The sequence below is a fragment of the Aptenodytes patagonicus genome, chromosome 7 (genome assembly GCF_965638725.1).
Source record: "Aptenodytes patagonicus chromosome 7, bAptPat1.pri.cur, whole genome shotgun sequence".
NCBI classification, from domain to species: Eukaryota; Metazoa; Chordata; class Aves; order Sphenisciformes; family Spheniscidae; genus Aptenodytes; species Aptenodytes patagonicus.
The window spans coordinates 67,182,653-67,204,038 of NC_134955.1; the positions used below are offsets into that span (position 1 = coordinate 67,182,653).

Genomic DNA, 21,386 nt, shown 5'->3' on the forward strand with positions numbered 1-21,386 from the left:
ATGAGGCTGCGCATGGAGCCGGCGGCGGCAGTGCCGGGCAACCTCTCCCGCGGCGGCGGCGGCAACGAGAGCGGCGGGGCGGCGGCGGCGGGGGCGGCGGGGTGGTCTGCGGCGGCGCTGGCCTCGCAGGCGCTGGCGCTGCTGCTCATCTTCGCCATCTCGGCGCTGGGCAACGGGGCGGTGGTGCTGGTGATCGCCCGGCACCGGCAGCTCCGCACGGTCACCAACGCCTTCGTGCTGTCGCTGTCGCTGTCGGAGCTGCTGGGCGCCCTGCTCTGCCTGCCCCTGGCCTTCCTCAGCCTGCTCAGCCGCCCACCCGGCGCCTGGCTCTTCGGGCAGCGCCTCTGCCTGGCCAGCGCCGCCCTGCACGCCGGGCTGGGCATCGCTGCCACCCTCACCATGGCCCTCCTCTCCTTCGACCGCTACTGCGCCATCGTCCGCCAGCCCCGACACAAGATGGGCCGCCGCCGTGCCGCTCAGCTCCTGGCCGCCGTCTGGCTGGCCGCCCTGGCCCTGGCCGGACCCTGGTATGGGCTGGCGGGCGAGGGGCGGCGAGAAGCCCGGCCCGGGGCCTACCGCTGCATCTACGTGCTGCCCTGGGGCTCCTCCCGGCTGGGGCCGCCCTACGGCGCGGCCCTCATCGTGCTCTGCTACCTCCTGCCCTTCGCTCTCATGTGCTTCTGCCACTACAACATCTGCCGGGCGGTGCGGCTGGCCGAGAGCCGTGTGCGGCCCCTCACCACCTACGGGCACCTGCTGCGGGCCTACGGGGAGATGCGCACGGCCACCACCGTCCTCATCATGATCGTCTCCATCATCTGCTGCTGGGGGCCCTACTGCATCCTGGGGCTGGCTGCTGCCGCTGGCCACCTGCCCTTCTCGCCCACCATGGACGCCGTGGCCAGTGGGATGGCCTGGGCCAATGGTGCCATCAACCCCCTCATCTACGCCGCCCGCAACCCCAACATCTCCGTGCTGCTGCGGCGCAGCCGTGAGGGCGGCTACAGGACTAGAAACAACGTGGCAGCGTACCTGTCGGCCCCAGGCTACCGGCCGGAGCCCCAGAGCCGGGCTGACCGCGTCCGGGAGCGCTATGTCAACCGGCACAGCGGCCCCCCAGGCAGTGCCCTGTCCTCCTCCAGCCCGGCGAGCGGGGGAGAGGTGGCCATGTGGGCCTGCAAGAACCCCGCCGTCCTCTTCTGTCGAGATGGGCAGCCAGACACCATCTCTGAGGCCGCCGTACAGGCCAAAGCGGATACCGTCAACACCAGCCTCTGAAGGGATCAGGGTGCGGGATGGAGGCTTTGGGTCCTGGGGCTGTCTCCCTGAGGAAATGCGGGGAGCCCTGGTGCTTGGAGCCCTTTGCAGCCAGACTACCAGGAAATCGGAGAGATGGGACTGCGTGAGCCACAGTGTGATTTCTTCTCCATCGTGCAAGCCCTGGTTTGGCGATCCAGTCTGCGATCAGCGAGAGATCCACGGGGAAAGGGAGTGCCCCTTCCCTTTTAGCAGGCCTGATGCACTGGTGATAGGCGCTGAACCCAGTCAGCACAAGAGTTTGACTGCAAGAATGAAACAGTGTTTGCTCCAGTCCTGCAGAAAGTGCCACAGTGAAGCTAAGAGACAGACGCACAAATACAGCCCAAACCGACTGACGGTGTGAGCTGTTTGTTAAGTGCCAAAAAAGCAACTGGAAGCTGAGCTCTGGCAGCTGGAAGACACTCTGAAAACACCACACTGTGAAAACCGCATCATGGCAGGAAATGCTGCTTTAACCCGTTATATGTGGAAGTGCTGATAGAAAGTCATAGAGTGTAGGACAGGCTAAAAAAGCGATCTATTAAGATGATTTTTTTTTTTTCCAAACTCCCAAGCATAACAAAACAGCAATTGTGACAGGGAAGATGTATGATACCGGGAGGGAAGGAAAGGAAGATGAAACCTCAGTTGTCAGAATTTCAGCAGCCTTTTCTTTTTTTTTTTTGCAGGTACAGTCAGCTTAAAATACTATGAATATGAGAAATGAGAGTTCTTCAGACAGACTGAGGAAAAGGGTATGGGTGTAGACTATGGTATCACCGAGTTTGTGAACAAGGTGTGCGTTTTCTTTTTGGGCTGATCCGAAGTGTCTCACATCTCTAAGAGTTTAACCATGTTTAGAGGAGCCGTGCGAGAGAGGTGAGTATCTGAAAGGAGAGGTAAAGCAATACCATGCACTCTTTGTGTGCTCTTAAGCATGTGAAAATGTGTATATGCAGAGAACAGATAGTGTTGTATTGATAGCAGCAATCCATCTGGAGTATAATATTTAAAAAACAGCTCTGTTTGCCATTGAAAAAAAGGAAAATAACACGATGGAAGTGCGATTGCAAGGCATAAATTCATATGAATTTATCAGTATAATTTTTTTGTCCAAAGGCCTAAAGCCTTAAATTAGTATTTTGAATCAGAAATCCTTTATCTTTGCCAGAGTTAAATGTGAAAGACAGGCAGTGTTTTTCCTTGTACAGGCTTTAAAAATACAATGTTACTGTTTTACTGGCTTTTTCAACTGTTTGTGACCCAAGTGAACATACTATCATTATTTTGTAAGTGAGACAAGAAATAAATTGTCTTTTATGCAGGAGATTTAAGTGTCTCAGCCTGGCATCATTCTCAGCCCAGCTTTGAGAAGGGAACTTCTGTAAAAAATTGCTAGATGAATGATCGTAGAGAGAGACCTAATTGTTCGTGAAACTTTAACGCAGCCGTTTTTCTTGCTGTGAGCATTAATGTAATTTCATTCTGTGATGCTCCTGAAGTCCACGGGGAAAATATTTGACCCTTGACTACTTCTCAGCACTGATACTTTGCCCTGCAGATCCTGGATTTTGCAAGTTGAGCAGTGTATTCATACTGTTTCAGAGAGAAGCTGTACAGAAAAACCACAGCTTTTCACAGAAGCTGTTTGACAGCGAGTGAACACTAGTGACTTGTTAGAAAGGTGGGACAGGAATTTCTTGAATACCTGCCCTTCCGCAGCAAGGTATGGCTAGTGTACAGTGAAAGAGGTGGTTGTGAATGATGAGATTAGATTTAACTCTTACCTAGGTAGCTGGCAGGTGGTAACAAGGAGATTGGTGCAGGCTAATTTGCCGTACAGAGAGTGCTCTGATGTTTGAAACAGTTTCAAGAGCTTTTGCCTGAGTCCCAGTAGTCATTGACTCTTGTATTAGCTATAGAAAAATTCAACTGCGATCCAGTAGATAGATAGCAAAGAAAACCCGCACGGTTCTTCCTTCCCAGAAGGGACATTTCTCCATGAGTTGTAGCCACAGTCCATAGGTTCATCCAGGAGAAGGAGACCTGAGGGTTACCTCGCTGTTTTAAACCTAGCTCTGAAAGCTCTGCCCATGGTCGCAGCTGCTTGTTCCCGGGTAAGAAAACATTGCAGGAGGTGGCTCCTGGCCAAGCCTTTCTGCGGACACCAGCTCCACACCTCTTACATGCCCATGCTGGTGTCAGCCCACTTTGAGATCCTCTTTCTTTGGGCTGAAGAGGAGTTCAGAAGGTAGCAAGACACCGAGGGTTTAGACACTGCAAAACTAGCTTTGAGGCTCCAACCCTCCAGCCATGGCTCTGCAATACTTCTTTCCTTCTTCCTCCCTTGAGATGAGCCTGGATGCAAGGCAAACAGCAATCTCATTTACAGAAAGGCTCTGTGAAGGACGTTGGGATGCTTTGTAGCACCCCAATTCAAAAATCACGTGAGTGATTCAGTGCAGGATATTAGGCATAAGAGAGAGAGCAGTTCCCATGATATGAAGACCAGTTCAGCCCTGGATACCAGTGGCATTAGTCAAAGCCAAATCTAAACATTAGTCCTTGGGCTCTTCAGTCCCTTGTCTACTTTCCAGCATACTTACCCTCAGTTTAAGAGTGCCATACTATTTGGCAATGATACACATGGCACTGATATGTCTTAGGAGGGAAACATTAAGTCTTGATGAATGAAAAGCGCTTTAAAAGGTACTGGTCCAACTGGTGTCAGTGGTAGTTTTGCCATTGATTTGATCATCAGATTCATTCAAGTCATTATTTTCTGCTCCCTTCCTAATCTCTAGATGAAGTCTGGGTTCAAAGCAAATGCTTTGTGCATAAGTTACGAAGTATGAACAATTAACAGTTTATAAGTGGCAGCCTGATGGGCTGTATTAGCTGACAATAATCACCAGAACTGGAATAGCTCACGTGAATGAGATCCCCCATCCCCGCTTCTCTTTCAGCACTGGTGTTGGTTTGCATATCCAGTAGATGCCAGCAGAGATCTGAGCAGCCAGCACAGCTTTTCCGCTAATGATCCTAAGAAAAGCCTCCTTCTGTTAATGAGATCAACCACTCTGCCCTCGGGACTGCCACGTCCCAAATAAAAACATTCAGAGCAAGGGTTGTGACCAATGCAGTGCAAGCTCTAAGTGTACCTCTCTGAAACCTGGTTTCAAAGATGGATTCAGTAGTTGTTGTTAAACTCAACACATGCTGCTCTTTGGAAGGTTTGTCATAGAGGCCGAAATGAGTAATTTGGAAAGCACATCAGAAAAGTGACATTTTGTGCAATGCTGACTAACGTCTGTGCTGCATTCTCTCCAGAGCTGCAAAAGCTGCAGCCTGGATGCCTGGTGAGATCAGTCCTGATGCTGGCAGGGCGCTTGGTTCAGCAGCAGAGCTGCCTCTTCCTTCTAGCTGCATTTGTATTTTTATATGGTGACTGATTATTAATAATAAATGGGCGAGCCTCTAGATCTGCTTGCAAAGCATTACACAGGCACAAGGTAGTAACTAAGCACCAGAAGAATAAAATGGTCCCAAATCCTGCAGGAGTAACCCACAATGGGATCCAGGCTTGGGTGACCCCATGCCTAGCTGCGCTGTGCTGCTCTGCTGCTGCAAGCCGGGAGCTTGCCAGGATCAGCAGGGTGAGTCCCAGTGGCTTCACTGGGGCTGGATGTGGGAGGACGAGGTGCTACCCATACCATGGCCAGCCCTCTTGCTGTTCCCAATTTGCAAAGGAGCAATGGGTTGCTAATGCCGTGCTGCTGGCAGCACACTGCCTGAGTCTTGAAGCATCTACATTCACCCCAGCTGAAGTGCCTGGGGAACAGCTCTGCTTTTCTAGGTATTTTTTCCTGGGAAATCACCACTGTGAGAAGCAGGAGGAAAAGTGACGTGGAAAGAGAGACTGTAAATCCCTCTTGGTGGCATAAAATGGATGAGTCACTGGGGAAATAAAAGTGAAAGTAGCAGAAACCCCAGGGCACAACATCAGGGCCTGCATTAGTCTGGCTGGAGAGTGATGGATGATCTGCTCAGCCAAGAAGACCCCATGAGGCTGTGACCGAAGCCAGAGGAAATTTAGCAAGGGGGACTCAAAGGCAAAGGGAATACTGGCACAACATGATGTGCGCTGGGGGTCAGATCCTGCACTGGGTTCACTCGCAAAGACCCCCTCCTCGTCAGGCATCTGTGCCAGAAGGAAGGCAGGTGGTGACACCTTCCAGCATTTCTGTCCTGGGGAGGTGGCAGCCGTGCCCTGCTCCTGTCCCCATCACTGTAGGCATTGCCACTCTGTGCTCAGCTCCACACACCTCAGAGGCGGGTTTTTGGCTGAGCCTTACACCCAGGCTCTTCTAGTGCAATCTGTAATAGTTGCAACTGAAGAACAATCCATGTGTTTTCTGCAGGGATCGTTGCGCTCATCTTGTTACCCCAACTGGAGGGGCTGTGCTGGTACTTGCTGCTCAGGCAGCAATCAAGCCCTGAAGCTTTGCTCGGGCTGTTTGTCCTGGGTGAGGCAGCACACCAACGTGCCCACAGGCTTCTGGGATGATCATGAAAGATGAGCTGGATCTAGCTATGATTCAGCAGAGGAGGTAAATTCGCTCTGAGAGGAGCCATTTGTTATTTGTGCTATTTCTTGTCTCGCTGGCACTGAGCTCCTCCAGGTTCAGCTGGTTTCAAAAAGGCAAGCCCTGGCAGAAGCCCACAAAACAGATTGGGGAGCAATTTCCAAATACTTGAGCTCCTTAATTTTATGCATCCATTATCCTTGCCTTTATAAACTATTTTCAACCTTAGCTCTTCCATAGTCAGCTCAGAAACTAATAAACAAGGGAGCATGTAGAGAGATTCACAAACTGAAAAAAGGTTCTTTTAAAGCTTTGCTCTGAAAAGAAGATTGCACCTTTTCTCAGAGGGGTTTTTATTCTTGTGTGCACTGAAGTTAAAGGCATTTGCAAACCTCAGTGCTTCACATGTTGTGGGTGCTTTCCCTTCAAATATGGGGACACGCGCTCCTCCTTGACCCCACCATAAGGAGAAGCAGAAAGGTGCAGCGGGGGTGACTTTGGGGAGGTCACTTAGGAAGCCAGCACTCCTCAGCTCCCGGGGTGGAGATCGGGAGTGGAAATATTCAGCACTGCCCTTCTGCATCTGGAGTAACATCTCTGCTTCTCCCAGGGGCTGGAGCAAGTCTGGCTGAAGGCAGCAGGAATCTCTCTACCTGCTTCTGCCAGCAGTACTGATGTGCAGGCTTAAACACGTAGATTTATGCTCGGGGGCTTGACCAGAGGGCTTCACTGAAGTGTGCACACTCCGAGCAGGTGGAAATTGTCCCCAGGTTGGGGCTGCCCATGGGCACTGGGCTGGCTCCTAGGCAAGGCTGACAGCTAGCACCATGCTAGCCCACCCCACCACGGTGGAGGGCAGCTGGGGAGATGCTGGTGCTGCAGCTGGTGAGGAACGAAACCCCCTGCATGAGTCCTACAAATTAAAAACCCTCAGGGTCATAGATGTGGACAAAAGCAGCAAGATAAATTTCTCTTAAATCTCTCACCCAGCAATTCCCTTACAACCACATAAATGTAATGTGCTTACCCGACCTTGCAACATACTCTGAACTAATCTCGGCATCAGGGAAAAAAAAAATGCTCTGAGTAACCAGGTCACTTATTTCTCCAGTGAAATCTAATGTGCCGTGGCACTTGTGATCCTCCCTGACCTGTGCCTGTGGCTGCTGTGCTCAGTCTGGTGCATTTTACAGAACATTTGATAATATACCATCCCTGAGGTCATGTCAAGTTTTGAATAAAGTATCTGAATTGTGGATTCTTTCCAGAAAATGTAACTCAAATGGTAATCGCCCCCTGCTATTAAATTGGAAAGATTTGCCGTAGAAACTAGGTCTTGCCTGGGTGCTTCACACTCTGATTTCACAGTAAAAAGGGTCCCAGGCAGAGGTTGGGAGCTGGGCAAAGCGCATGGCTGGGGCTTCCTCACCTTTCCTTCAGCCCAGGGGATGCTCTGTACAGAGCTTGGCAAAGTAAATCCATGTGAACATACACAAGTGCAAATTCAAGCAGATGGAAAAGCTCCCGGTACCCCGCGGCGCTCAAAGCCCGGGGAAATTCGTAGGCACCATGCCAGCCCGGCTTTGCTTACAGCAGCGTCCTGGAAAGCCCAAGGGATGGGTTAGGCAGCAGGAGCATAGCTATGTTTGGCTGTCCCATGTCCTCCAAACTTGCTGTTGTGGTGCCCAGGATAATCCTGGTTTAGAGCAGCTCTGCTTGCCGTTGCCGAAATACACAGTGACTGTGTCCTACCCCTCCTGCAGAGCCACGGCTGAACTGAGAGCATGGGCACGTGAGCAAAAGCTGGAATACGGGCTGGTAAAGAAAGTAAAGGAAAAATGACAATTCAATGACTTATCTTCACAGAGCTGCCCTGGGAACTGGGAAACTCCACCTTAACGTCGAGTTCATGCAACATGACAACAGAGCGCAAGGAAAGCTGGGTTTTAGCAAGGGGAGCCTGCACTTAGGAGGCTTCCAACACAGACCCTAGCGTCAGGACAAGTCCTGGGGTGGACTGTAGTGGAGTGGAGCATTCTTTGATTTCAAAAGCCATGGTGGTAAGTTCAGATGACCCATGAAAGTATTTTGGGTTAGTTTATCTTACACGTACATGCATTTGTGTTGCCTGCATCCGCACATACAGAGTGCACCAACCTGAAGCTCAGGCAGTGCCGAAAGTCGCAGCGAAGCCACATGTTGTGACCTTTGGCTATTTGACTTGAATTATGATGGATAGAATTAAAATTATCCCTCCTCAACTATGTTGGGAGAAACTTAAATATAAAATTTAGCATTTTGACTGTTCCACAGCCAGAGAACACTGAACTTTTCAGACCACAGTAGAGATCTGGCAGAGGAAAGCAAGAGGCAGGATTGATTTTATACTCAAGACAGCGCTAAAACCATGAAGTCAGGAAAGTGCCAGCAGATGGTGGTGCTGCCTTTCCTGAGGCTCTGCTGGGGCCTGGCAGCACAGGCTCCCGGCTTTCTCCCTGGCTCACCTGCACATACTCATCAAGCCTGGTTTAAGGCTAAAAATAATAGAAAATGCTCAGAGGTTTCAGGTCAGAGTACCTCTGATTAAAATGCAGAACTCTCCTTTTCACATGCATGTATTGCAGGACCCTGAGAAATGCCAGGGAGAGAGCTCACAGGGGAGATGTCTGCAGGATTTGCTGCAGCAGAGGGGATGGGGACGGGGATGGTGCTGGCTCACAGCCTCCCTCCTTCACCCATCAGCCTTCGTGTCAGCTTGGCCTCTCCGCCCCCCCCCCCCCCAAAAAAAAAAGCACAGCTTGAAGGGCACGTTCACCCCACAGCACAGGCTGGTACGGAAATACCCAGGTGCTTTTATGGGGTTTTATTGCTACGCTGGTCTCTGCATTGAGGGATGAGCCTGTTCCTGGGGTGCTCCAGCAGTGCCAGCCCTGCACAAGGGCCACAGATCTGGTGATTGGGCTGTGCGAGATCATGATGTTGGCAAAGTGCAATTTTACCCCAGAACATCTGCTTGAGCTGTGACATAGGCACTGGCATCGGGGACAGAGCCAGGTCCAGCCGCAACACAGGTGGGAGCAGGACTGGCAGTGTCCCCGCTTTGCTTACCCTTTCCCGAGGGTCTCCAGGAGGGATGTCAAAGCCTGACAGATCCATCGGTCCCATTGTACCCTCCCTTGGGAGTAAATAAATATTTTTGGACATGAAGTCCAGCAAGCTCCCGCTGACCCGACACCCTGCGACCCCTTGCCAGTGGCACCAGAGCAGCAGTGCTGCCAGTGGGGCTGGGAGCCTGGTGTCTGCCCGTCAGGCTGTGTCTGCCCTACTTGCTGAGCTGAGTTTTGCATGCAATGCTGTGTCTGCATCAGGTCATCACCCCAACCTCTTGGCTCATCTTTTCCAAGCCGGGGCGTGATGCCAAGGATAACAGGTTGAGTGTGGGAGATGACACCTGACACTCCTCGCTCCGGTGGGACTCCCAGTCGCCCCAGCCTTCGGCAACAGGGAAAGCCGCCGGGCTGGAGTGGAGCACAGCCAAGGCTGGATCAGCAGGTTTGGTGCCACCAACCCGGGTGGCCCCATGGGGCAATTCCTCTGGGAGCGCCATGCCTGGCAGCTCCCCTGGCACCGGCAGGTCTGGGCAGGTTTGGCCCATCCAGCACACCCTCCTCATGGCTTTAACTGGAGGGAGCAGCCAGGATTTGGGGCACAGAAGCCCTTTTTCAGATGAAAACCCAGACAGCCAGGCCATCAGTGGACATGAGTTCCTGGTGACATGGGCTCACACAGCACAGCCGTGCCAGTCCAGCACAGTGCCTGCCCCAGGCCCCTTTCCTCTGGGATGACAAATGTTGTATCTTGAATTTATGTTCTTAAGCCATAGATGCTGCTATTTCAGCCCTGAGGAGCGGTTTACAGGCTAGGAAGCTTGCACATTACTAGGCTTTTTTTCCCCTCAAATATCTTGGTTGAATAAAAAGCTATGCCCTGTCCTTGCTCACATCTCCCACCGCCACCCCGTCCCCGTCCTGGGGACCGTCCTGTGTCACACACTGGTGTGGGCCAGGGAACCTGCAATCTGCCATCAACCAGAATTTCAGGTCCTCATCGGGTTGTAGGGTTTGGCTGGCTTGTTCACATCCATTTATGGATGCACCCCAGAGCACCCCTGTGCTGGGGACACAGGGATTTATGAACGGAAGAGCAGCTGAAGCCATTCCCCTTTTGCTTGGGTCCTTTCACTACGCAGCCCAGGGCTGCTTTCGCATGGCATCACCAGCCCACCCGACCGCCGGGCGCTGCAATGGTAGCCGTGCTCTTCACCACCGCCCCGCGCTCCCCACCGGCCCGAATCTGACCAACGCTGGGTCATAAATATGCTCTGTGGTAGAAAACACCGGCCATGGGATATAAATAGGAGAAAGCTGCCGTGTCTGCCAGCCCCAACGCTGGGTGGGATCGCACCAAAGGAAGCCCCAACAAGCCCAGGGACGTGTTAGACGCCCCATCTGTGCTGGCTCGGTGCCGTCTTCCTGGTTATACTGGGGAAAGCCCTGATCGATGGGGGAAGCGTATGGGTCTGAGCAAGATACAGGTGCTCCCGTCGCTAAGGGCAGCGGGGTCTGGGGATGCTGGGTGCTGCAAAGGTCACTGAATGCAAAAAGCATCGGAAGAAGAAGAAAAATAACACAGAGCCCAGATGGAAATGTGTGCGGGAAAGGCAATGGTGAGCGTGAATAGGCCAAGAGGGGTTTGGGCTACTGCCAAGAAAACATCTCTGGTGTGTCTAGGTAGGCTTGGCTAGAGGCACGCTGGCCAGCCCAGCCAGCACCGGCTCGGCTCCGTCAGCTGGAGAAAGGGAGATGATCCGATCCCGCGATGCAAAACTGGCGGCTGCCTCAATGCAGGCTCCTAGAAAAGCCGGTCACCAAGGTGAGAACAGGCATTAGCAACAACGCAGCGGAGAGAAATGAATGGGGTCGCTAACTGGGAGGCATTTCAGAGCCCACAAGTGGGCGACCATGAGGATGCTGCGAGCCAGGAGGGTGGAAAACCCCCCGATCCCCTAAAACCCAGCCCGCAGGAAAGCGGTGAAGTGGGGTTATCAGCCAACCCCAGCAATGACTGCCAATACACCCGAAAAAGAGCAACCCGCGGAGGGCCTTTTCTTCAACACCTGTCTCAATCCCCAAACATCCCATTTTTTTTCCCCCCAAAATAACTCGTGGCTCTGCCATGTACACTCACCGAAACCGTTTTTCTTTATTGCATATTGCCGTCTTAGAAAATGTACAGTCTCGTAACATTACACAGCATCTCCTGCTAGCTAAGACTACTAACATCCTTGCACCTAACAGACTACCTTGATCACTATGAAGCTAATAAGGTCTAAGACATATACTTCAGTTTACAAATTATTATGGAATTTTTTTTTCCTTTTTGGCATTATTAAAAAAAAAAAATAATCTTTAAAATACACACCCAAGAGAAAAGAGTGGCTACTTACACCAGCACCAATCTAAAGTAGTTTTCGACAATGGCACATGGAATTACCTGCACACAGCCTTTGTATTTATTTATAGAGATATAATATTTTTTCTCTTTTTTTTTTTTTTTTTTTGGAAAGAAAACAAAGAAATGGCAAACTCAGCCTGGTAATGAGGCTGTTGTAAAACAAGGTAAAAAAAAAAAACCCAAAACCAAACAGGTTTGGAAGGGCAAGAGGAAATCTGTCAGGAAAGGTCCTAATGTGGCACTGGGGTCGCGGAGGCAGGAGCCGGGGGTGGGTGCTGGCGGCCGAGCCCCGCACCCAGGGACCCCGGGAGGCGACCGCCCTTTCCGACTCCCACCGCCTTTCGAATTAAACACGTGTGACCAACCATTCCTTAAACCATCAGAGGCCAGACTTTTTTTTTTTTTAAACTTTTTTTTCCCTTCTTTTTTTAATATTTTAAATTTCCCCCAAAGTCCATTCCCTCAATTGTATCAGCCCCATTTTTTCAGCCATAAATAAAAAATATAAATAGAGGCACTTTAGTTAAGGAATAGTATTATCATTACCTTTTGTCTTTATTTCCCCCTCCTTCTTAAAGCAAAGTGCTTAACTCCACCTTTGAACATAATCTGCAGGTTTTGCAGCTGCTTGGATACGCGGTGCTGGACTTTTTTTTGCGCTTACCTGCTTTATTTATTACTGCTTTAAATGCTACTCAGAAAGTCTTTTTTTTTTTTTTGTCTTTTTTTTTTTTTTCTTTTTAAATCTACAGTGCGTCAAAAGTTGCAATGAAGAGAAGAACAAAATGGTAAAACCACAGCTCTTGACAACTCTGGTTAGAGAGAGATTTCACAGCTTTCACTCAGCACGCAGACCCCGCGGCCTTCAGGTGCTTAGAACCATATTTTTTTATACAAATTAGTTTAAACAGCACTTTTGCTATACAGTACATATAGTTAACTGACATCCCATACCCCACCAGTAATACCGATTATCTGACAAAAAAAAAAACCAAACCAACCTTATTTCAAATAGTGTTAATATCTAGTGCAACAGGGACAAACTCATCTCTCCACAGGAAAAAGAACAAACAAACAAACAAAAGGATCACAAAAGTATTGGTGGTATAAAAAGGTTTTGTTTTGTTTTCTTAAAAAACACACCACAAATAAATAAAAGTAAAAAGTAACAGTCCTCTATATACTCAGCATAATTTAAGAATAGAAATGTTAATATGTTAATGGTGGTTACTTTTTATTCTCCAATTCTTAATTTTCTAAACCTTTAAATTATTACTCCCTGAGAGCTTTGAATTATTTTTATTATTTTTTTTTGTCTTTTTTTGGACTGACATTTGACAGGTAGTTCTGCTTAAAATTTGCAATGACAACAAACAGCAAACCAGTCGAAAAAGGCCCTGGCTAAGAGACGAGCGTTTCTTGGCATCGCTGCTTCTGTGTGTCCGATAAAGAAAAGAGAAAAGAAGGTGGGTGAAAGCTGGCGGGTTTTGCACCAGCCCCTTTGTATATCAGAGACCTTCGGTCCTGACCCACCTTTACAGAGGATACAGTTTGTCCCATTGAACAGAAAGCAAGAATAAAAATTACAACTCAAAAGTTTATGCTCTTCGTCTCCTCCGAGAACCGACCTTTCCCACCATCTCGGGCCAGAAAACGTTATAAAAGTATAAATACATCTGTGTGGTGTTAGAGCGATAAGCACTTTGGGGTAAACTTTTTCCTTTAGCAAGGTGGTGGTAAGAGGAAAAAGAGCGTTTCCCAAGGATGACGGGAAGAGCATCACCGGGAGCGCCCACGGCGCCGAGCTCGGGAACCAGCGCGAAAGCACGGATCTGCGAGTTTTTTGGAATAATCACAACGAGGAAAAAAACAACCAACGGATTAAAGTTCAGTCAACTTTGTTTTTTTTCTTTTCTTCTTTAAACCGCTCGGCTTGTGCGCAAGGCATCCCCCGCAAACGGCCTGGGGGGATCCGAGCAGGAGAGTGGCGGGGAGCGGCTTCCCATTGCCTTTGGGGACCACGGGGACCGCTGGCGTCTCTGGATTGGGTCCCCTCTTGCTCCGCGGCCGCGGCATTGTGCTTGTGCATGGGGAGAACTACTTTTCAGAGTGGGTCGGTGGGGAGGAGGTGGCGCTGGCACCCATCAAGGTGGGCTGCCCAGGCACCTCCATCCGCGCCCCCGACCCGACTATATACACAGTATATATACACACACACACTGGCCTGCGGGGAGAAAGAGCGTGCCACTGTTTCGCTTTGAATCGCAAGGCAGTGTAACGGAAATAAAAAAAACCCCTAGCCACTTCAAAAAGACTAACCCGTGGTTTTTGCTGGGTTTTGTTGTTGTTTGTTTTTCAGAAGTTGAGCTTGGTGACGGGCCTCTCGCGGCCGCTGTCGGCCAGCTGGTTGGTGATGCGCTTGCGATTGCGCTTCAGTTTGGAGAGGTCCTTGTCGAAGACTTCGCCCGAGCGCAGGGCCGAGACGAGGTCGTCGAACTCGCCGCCTTCCTCCCCGCTCTCCTTCGCCTTCCTCGCCTTGCGCTCCCGCTCCCGCTGCTCCTTCAGCTACGTGCCATGGCGGAGGGGGAAAAGGAGACATCTCACTCTCATGCAGGTGGTTGTGGGGGTGCCCAACACATGCGTGGTGACCCCCAAACTCATGAAACAAGAGCGGTTTCCCACCCTGGTGCTTAGCACGCGAGAGCTGGTCAGGGTTATTGACACAACCCATGGGCTGAGGTCCACAGCCCCATGGCTGCTGCTGGTGGGTCACAGCAGCCCACAGGCAGCACCAGCTCTGCTGCACGTTTTAGCTCCAAGATCTCACCAACCCAAGGCCATTAGTTAATTAAGCAATCAACAGTGAAAAGCCAGTGGGTCTAAGAGCACAGAAGCTCCTTGCCCAGTCTTCAGTGCTCCCCGGGCCACGATGGCCACCATGGGGACAGCACGGCACGGCTGCCATCCCCAGGTGCCCTGGGGGTGCTGCTGCACTTGCTGGTGCCTGCTCACCTGTGCCTCCATGCGCGCCCGGCGCTCCTCCTCCTCCTTCCTCCTCCTCATGTTCTCGTTCTCCTGCTTGGCCTCGGTCACAGCTTGAAGGAACTGGTCGAAGATGCCAAAGAACTCGTCAGGCTGCATCTTGTCCGTGTCTTCTCCAAAGTGCTTCACAGCCTTGGAAAACTGGGAGAGAGAAGACAGGGGTCCGTCAGTTTTGGAGATGCCCACCGCACCGGCGAAACCCCCCATGGGAAGCCTTCGACCAGATGGAACAGAGAGAAACACTTCCAGCGGCCACGGAGGAGAGCAGGGCTTTGCTTCATCAAGCCTTGACTTGAACATGAAATAAATCATCTGATGTTTTACCTGCTGCCCTGTAAGAGCCAACCTGGATCAGTCCCGAGCCCCCTCTGCCCTTCTCGCCTCTGGCTCTGCCGAGCCTCCCCCCGCCCCAGCTCAACTTTATTAACTAAGCAGCAGTAAAAACAAGGAAGCAAAATATTGTGGGACCGAAGACATAAAACTAATAGTAAACACGGCAGGGGAAGGGAAACTCGCACTTTTAAGTTTTTCTTTGAAGTATTTTTGGGGTATTATTTATCATTGCCACATGCTCTGCTATTGAAACCAAATGTGTTGGTGAAACTTCTAAAAGACATTTCTGCCCGAGCTCAGGCACAGCCCTGGGTAGGGAAATAGGGAGTTTTCCGGCCTTTCGTGCTGTTTGCACACCATTAATATAACGGAGTCGAATGAGGCTGTAGCAAAGGTCAGGACAGGACATCCATGATCTGCCGATGCGTCCTGGTCCCCAAGGAGCCCGTGAGTTGTCCTTGGGACTGACATCCTTTGTTCTCACTTCCAGTTTGAAGGAAACTCTTTGTGCACAGAAAGTTTGTTAAAATTGTGATGGCACGTTCTGGAGATAAGCACGCTTAAAAGAAAAGAAAAACAAAATCAAAGCATAAACAGATTTATTAGTTGCTTTGATTTTGCTGGGTAGACCGAGAGGAACATTTTTAAAGCCTGCCGGTATGATTTAGCTTTATTTGCAGGGGTGCCCCAGGCTCTTCAAAAGACATTTAGCGCATTTTTATTTCTTTGTTTACTTAAGAGACTTAGCACTTCAAGATGCAGGGAGGAATCTGAGAGGTGCCACTATATAAGTCAAAATAATTGAGGTTATTCTTGTTGATTTTCATCAAGATATTAAATTCTCTGCCATGTTACAGGAGATTCTGGTAGGGGGGAAAGGCTGAAAATGTTATCTTTGCAGAATATAAAGTTTATAAAACAATGATATTTCTGCTTTCCTAAGAGAAACCAGTAACACAACTTGAATCTGGACACGTGTTTAAAAAGCGAAGAGCTGGTGCACTTTGCACAGCCCATCCTGTCCAATAATCATGGGAACAGCTGCGCATTGCTTCAGAGTGGACTTCAGTGGGCTCTGGGGACCACAACCAGACCTTCTCCTCCAGATCCAGCCAAGTCAGCAGAAGACGACACAGTTTGCAGAACATTTGTCACCATCTCCACAGTCCTAACTCACTGCAGGCAAGATCTGCCAGGTTACCATCAACAGTTTAAAAGGGTGGCCTGGGTTAGCCATGGCCTCAGGGAGGCAATGGTCAATCATAATGTTCAAGCATGGGTGGATGGTCTGAAGGACAGTGCCAATTGGACATTGGCACAAGCAGGGAGAAGGAGGTGGTGACACTTGGTAACTTGTCTTTGGAGAGGTAGCTCATGGGACAAGGATGGGACCTCTAAAATGGCCTGTGCTGGACTATCTCCCTGCCACTTCAATCAAGGTGAAGGCCAGGCCAGGGAGGAGACACTGGAGGACTGTTCTTGGAGGAAATGGAAACCAGCTGTGTGCCCCTTTGCTGGAAGAGGGGAAGCAAAAGGTGCTTGGGAATCACAGATGTCAGCCAACGGCCACCCCTTTGCCGACATTTAAACCAGCCTGGTAGGGAGAAAAGGACAACATGGCAAGAGGTCATTACATGTGACTGCGAAGCACTCACCAAGGCATTACTCTGGGCAAGGCGAACCTTTTAAGTAGCTTCTCTAACCAGGTCTGAAGTTGGCCTCAATTCATGTCACTGAGCTCCTCTCCCTCTTCTCTGGAGAGAAGAGCTGCGCAGGTCTCAGACCAAAGTTACACATCAGATGTTATTTTGCCCTATAGAAGTGGGGTCACTCGGACAGCCTGGGTTGTCTCTGATATCAACCTCTGGGTGACCTCATGTCCAGCCTGAAGGCCTGGTTGCATTTTTTCCTCCTCTTCCATCAACACCAGGCAGAACGGCCTGCTTTCTTGCCACCTTTGGCCTTCATTGGCCAAGATGCCCCAGCTGCCACACTCCTAACTCTAAAGCCACCAAAACTGGGATTTTTCCGTTGTAAGACATGGAAAGCAAAGCAAGCCCTCTAGGCTTGAGTGAAAGCTCTTCACCAAAACTCAGATCCTCACAAATGACCTATCATCTCCTCCCCTGATGGACACAACTCCCACATGGCTAGCCCCTGCCTTGCACTTCCAAAAGATAGACAGGTATCTCATAGCTTTGTATAGCATATCTTGCGTCCCAGAAGCAGTCTGTTGGCCTGACGTGTGATCCCCTGGCATGTTGGGTTGTGGAGCAGGAAAAAGGCCCTGGGGACAGACAGGGATGTACCCACCCACCCACTCCAAACAAACCATGAAGAACAGCCCAGCACCTTTCTCATGTCAGGGTCTCAGCAAGACACTCGCATGATCTCGTGGGGGAGGTATCTGAGATGTTAACACACAGCATGTGCTCTGGGAAGGCCAGGACCACCCCTCTCCTGTTGGCTGGAGGAAAGGCTGAAACGCTACCCAGATCTCAAAGACCTTACCAGCTCTTTTGCTTCCATCAGAAGATCTTCGACATCCGAGAAGCTGAAGCTGGCTAATGTGATGAACTGGCTGACGACAGACACAAACTTGTCACCTGTTTGCTGAACCTGAGACTTCTGGAAGTCCAGCTCCTTTGGGGAAAAAAATGTAAATCTGGTCAGGCCCTGGCTGATGAGGGACACAAATACCATCGGCCTCCGGTAGTGCCGTTGGGTGTGCCTGCATCAGTGCCATGGGTACTGGCTGCACCGCCACCGCTGCTCCCTCCTGCCATGAGCGAGACCATGGATTACCCCGTTTTACAATATCATGCCTGCAGTACGCTTTTAAGGCCAAATCCTGCAGGAGAGACGGTGGAAGCAGCATAATTTAGCAAGACAGCGAGTCCTTCGGGATACCTCCACCATTTCATCACCACTCCAGCCAGGCTGCAGAAGCGCTCCTCAGCCCAAACCCCAGCCCGCTGCGGTTTTACAGCCAAAGAGAGACCCCTCGGCACATCACAGGTCCTCCACGGGCATCATCACTAAACTTACTCAGCCTCCCTTGGTGTATTAGATATAAACCACACACGTGCCTAACCACATACAGTAACTTCGGTGCCAAAACAGCCCTAAGAGGACAGGCGCACGTGCAGGGCAGGAAGGAAAGACAAACAGATCTCCAGGATGTGAGATAAAAGCAGCTTTGGTGGGAGCTCCCTCGCCTGCCTCCCTAAGGAGGGATGCCACGGCTGGACTATATTTGATTTAAATAATACTTACAGTCTCCACCGCTCTCAGGCCGCTCCTCAGAGTATTTATTTCTTTCTCCAGCTCGGTCATGCTGTTGGAAATGGCAGGATGTTAATTTTCAGCCTTCCCCAGCAAATTCTACAGCTCTCCGACCAACTCGACCGTGTTTTTCCACTGAAAAGACCCCAGCACTGCACACATTGCCTCCTGTTTGCAGACCAGCATGTTTCGAGCAGCAAATAGGGCTGACAGCCTCTAAGCTAGGACAGCCACGCATCTCAAAGTGGCTGCAGTTGCTTGTTTTAAAGCAAAGCACTTTTCTGTATTTTTAATCAAGGGGACTGTGCAGGCTTAGCAAGCTCAGCAGCCTCCAGACTTCTCCAAGCAAAAGGAGAGCTCAGGAGAGGGTTTTGTTGGGCACAGATTTCTCTCCCCCTCTCGAGGGCCAGCAGAAGATAGGCTTGTTGTCCCATTGCACAGCGGACAATTTTTCAGGGAACCATGGTTAGGTGAATGCCATGCAAAGCATCCTTCTGAGCAGCAAGGCTTTCATAAAGGGAGACAACCCAAATATAGAGAAATAAAAAAAAATCATCACGTCTGGCTCTGACTGTGTTTACACAAGGCTCACGCCCCCGATGAGCGTCAAGTTCAAGTGCTTATGGGTTTCTACCACTACATCTGAGTGGAAGTTTTCTCACAAAGACTCGATGACCACAGGCTTGACTTCTTTCCAGGGGTGTCTGTCCTAGGGCTGGGGTCCCTGGAAATGCTGACGTCGGGTCACGGGGCAAGTGTTCCTGGCAGGTTTAGTCTGGGAAAATGCAGTTTTGGGAATCCTGTGCTCCAGCAGTTCATTACTAGTGGTGGGATTGACAGAGGCGGCATTTTGCTTCACAGCTGCAGGGCTGGGGGGAATTTAGGGTTTTCCAGAGCTTTAGAAACTTTTTGGTTTCACTCTATATTGGACCAAACCCAAATATTACATATGGTGTCCAGTTTAGAGCAAAATGATAAAGTTTAGGGGGGGGAAAAACCCTCTATGCAGACTTTTTCTTTCCCATACGTGTATCTGTACAACAGCTGCAGATACATGAGCATGAGAAAGCAGGAGCCTGCACCGGCAAGGGAGCGTGCCCTGCTCAACCATGTCCTCAGCCAATGCCTACCAGTGCAGCAGCCACACACTCCTCCTCGCATGCCAAGATTTGTCTTGTCACTTTGTTTAATCCCTATGGCTGACAATTATTTTACATTTTTAACGTGAGAATGCTTGCTTTGCACGTTACAGATCTTCCGCAGGGAAGCCACTATTGCTACAAGAGCACTTTGAAACTTGAAAGACCCTTGAGCCGCCGTAAACTCCGTGCATATTTGTCATCCCCTCTCTAAAAAGGTGCAGTTTCAGGCCCTTTTCATGTCCACGGCTAACACGAATGCATGCTCACTGCAGAAACGTGTGATCTTTGCTGCTCAGGTCCCCAAAGCAGCAAAGCCCGTAAGCTCCTGCTGAACTTTAAAACCGAAACAGAGCCTCATTGATTTCAGAGGGACTTCAGCACATACTTGAGGGCTTTGCAGAGCAATAGCAGATTCCTCCTGCACTTAAAAGTTCAGCATGTGTTTAAGGGCTTTGCTGAACGGGGGCCTCCGCTGGCAAAGAGACGGCAGCAGCCTGCTCCGAACAGGTCACCGGGAGGCAGGCAGGGTTTAAAAGCTTGCTGCAGACACCAGAAACTCCATGTTGGTGGCAAAACAAGGGCCAGACAGGACCCAGAGGCAGGTGAGCCCCTCGCACCGCTGCCCAGTCCTGCCTGCACTGCAGGCAAAGCCTCCCCACCACATGCAGATAAACAGCTGCCCTTTATCTGCAGCCACACCGCAACCGCTTCCTCCCGGATTACTTAACGTACCATTAGAAATTAATTAAATGCTTCTGTGGTGAGATAACAACAGGAAACGGCTGCTCCAAGCAGCTCCCCTCCCTCGCGGTCGGAGGCTTGCAGCCCTTTGCTGCAAGGGCTGAGATTTAAAGCCACCAGGTGATGTTTGCTCCTGCCTCCCGGGCTGTTCTTGGGCCAGCGTGGCCACAGCACAGGGCCCAGCCCAGCGGCCAGGGTCCGGCCGGGAGGGTGAGCACAGGAGGGCAACACGGAAAGGCAGGCTGAAGCGAGGGGAGAGGCACTCCCGGTGCTTCCTAAGCGCCACCTAAATCCCTGCTTACTTGACTTTGGCTGCCTGCGGGATGTCTCGCAGCTCCTCGTGCAGGCGGAGGACTTTGGGATATTTCTTTTCAACGATAGTGATGAGATAGTGCAGAAGGGTGATGTTCCTAGGAGAGAGGAGTGGTGAGGTCAGCATGGCGGCACCATGGGGAGCCAAGAGCTCAGTCAAAAACCCTGGTTAAATCCCAACCCTGGTAATGAACTATTTTGGGATTTCTGCAAGGATGATGCTCGCTGCCTGTCTGGGGACATGGGATGGGTCTGTCCCATGCACAGCCACAGTGCAGAGCAGCCTGGTCCCTGAACGCAAGGGCCCTCCACAGGAGGGAACCAGGGGAGGTGACTTGAGCATCACTGCTCCCGTCCTCCATTGTCTTTACTGATGGATGAGACCAGGCAGGTTTGAGACCTGACTCAGCCTCTCTTGCTCTGTGCACGGGGCTCGGTGGGGGAGAGTGAATCAGGCGACGCCTGTGGCAGCTTGGGGGCGGTGCAGAGGGGGTTCCTGTGGAGAGGAACCCCTAGGACACCTCCTCCGGCCACTGTGCCATAGCATGACGGCTCTTGGCTTCTCAAAGGGGGGAAAAAGCATTTGGAGGATGATCCTCCGAATCAGCCTTGGCTGCCATTTAGCCAGCCCAGGAGGGAAAGCCCCCATCGATCCCCATGGTGATCTGCAGCTCGGCTTCCCTCGAAATCTGTCCTGCTCCAAAAATGGACAATTGCATCATTGGATGTGCCAGATGAGGCGGCAGGAGGGAGGGGACCGCTCCCACCTACCCACGTCCCAGAGGCAACGCTAACGATCCCTCCGTTCCCCCAGCATCCCGGGGGCCATGGACGCTACCGAGGACGAGAGCAGGGCCTGCTCACTTGTCAATGCTGGACTTGGTGTCCGCGATCTTGTTGAGGCTGGAGATCTTAAACCCGAAAGCGTTGCCCCTCTGGCCTTTGTTCATGTAGTTCCCGAAGGCCAGGACCACCTCCAGCAGCTGCTGGAGGCTGCTGCTCTGCAGCACCGCCTTGGAGCCGGCGCGGATGGCTGAAAGCAGAGAGGTGCAGGACGTTACCCCCTGCCACGACAGCACACCGGACCCCCCTTTGGTGCCCCCATGGCCAAAGAGTGACCACCAGCTCCCTC

At 51.0% G+C, this 21,386-nt stretch overlaps 2 protein-coding genes across 8 annotated transcripts in view; one reads left to right on the forward strand and one right to left on the reverse strand.

The window, feature by feature from the left end:
* Nucleotides 1-2,621, forward strand: GPR135 (G protein-coupled receptor 135). Its single transcript, XM_076345660.1, has one exon. The coding sequence runs from the start codon at nucleotides 1-3 to the stop codon at nucleotides 1,276-1,278; it is 1,278 nt and encodes a 425-aa protein (XP_076201775.1). The 3' UTR covers nucleotides 1,279-2,621.
* An 8,502-nt stretch (nucleotides 2,622-11,123) lies between these two features.
* DAAM1 (dishevelled associated activator of morphogenesis 1) overlaps nucleotides 11,124-21,386 on the reverse strand; it is a 97,816-nt gene continuing 87,553 nt past the window's right edge. For all 7 annotated transcript variants that reach the window (XM_076345663.1, XM_076345668.1, XM_076345667.1 and 4 more), the window contains 6 exons: nucleotides 21,119-21,287; nucleotides 20,245-20,352; nucleotides 18,051-18,111; nucleotides 17,286-17,417; nucleotides 14,412-14,582; nucleotides 11,124-13,964 (listed from right to left, as the gene is read on the reverse strand). In XM_076345663.1, coding sequence (XP_076201778.1) covers nucleotides 13,755-13,964; nucleotides 14,412-14,582; nucleotides 17,286-17,417; nucleotides 18,051-18,111; nucleotides 20,245-20,352; nucleotides 21,119-21,287 — 851 coding nt within the window. In that variant the 3' untranslated portion in view covers nucleotides 11,124-13,754. The remainder of the gene's footprint in view (nucleotides 13,965-14,411; nucleotides 14,583-17,285; nucleotides 17,418-18,050; nucleotides 18,112-20,244; nucleotides 20,353-21,118; nucleotides 21,288-21,386) is intronic.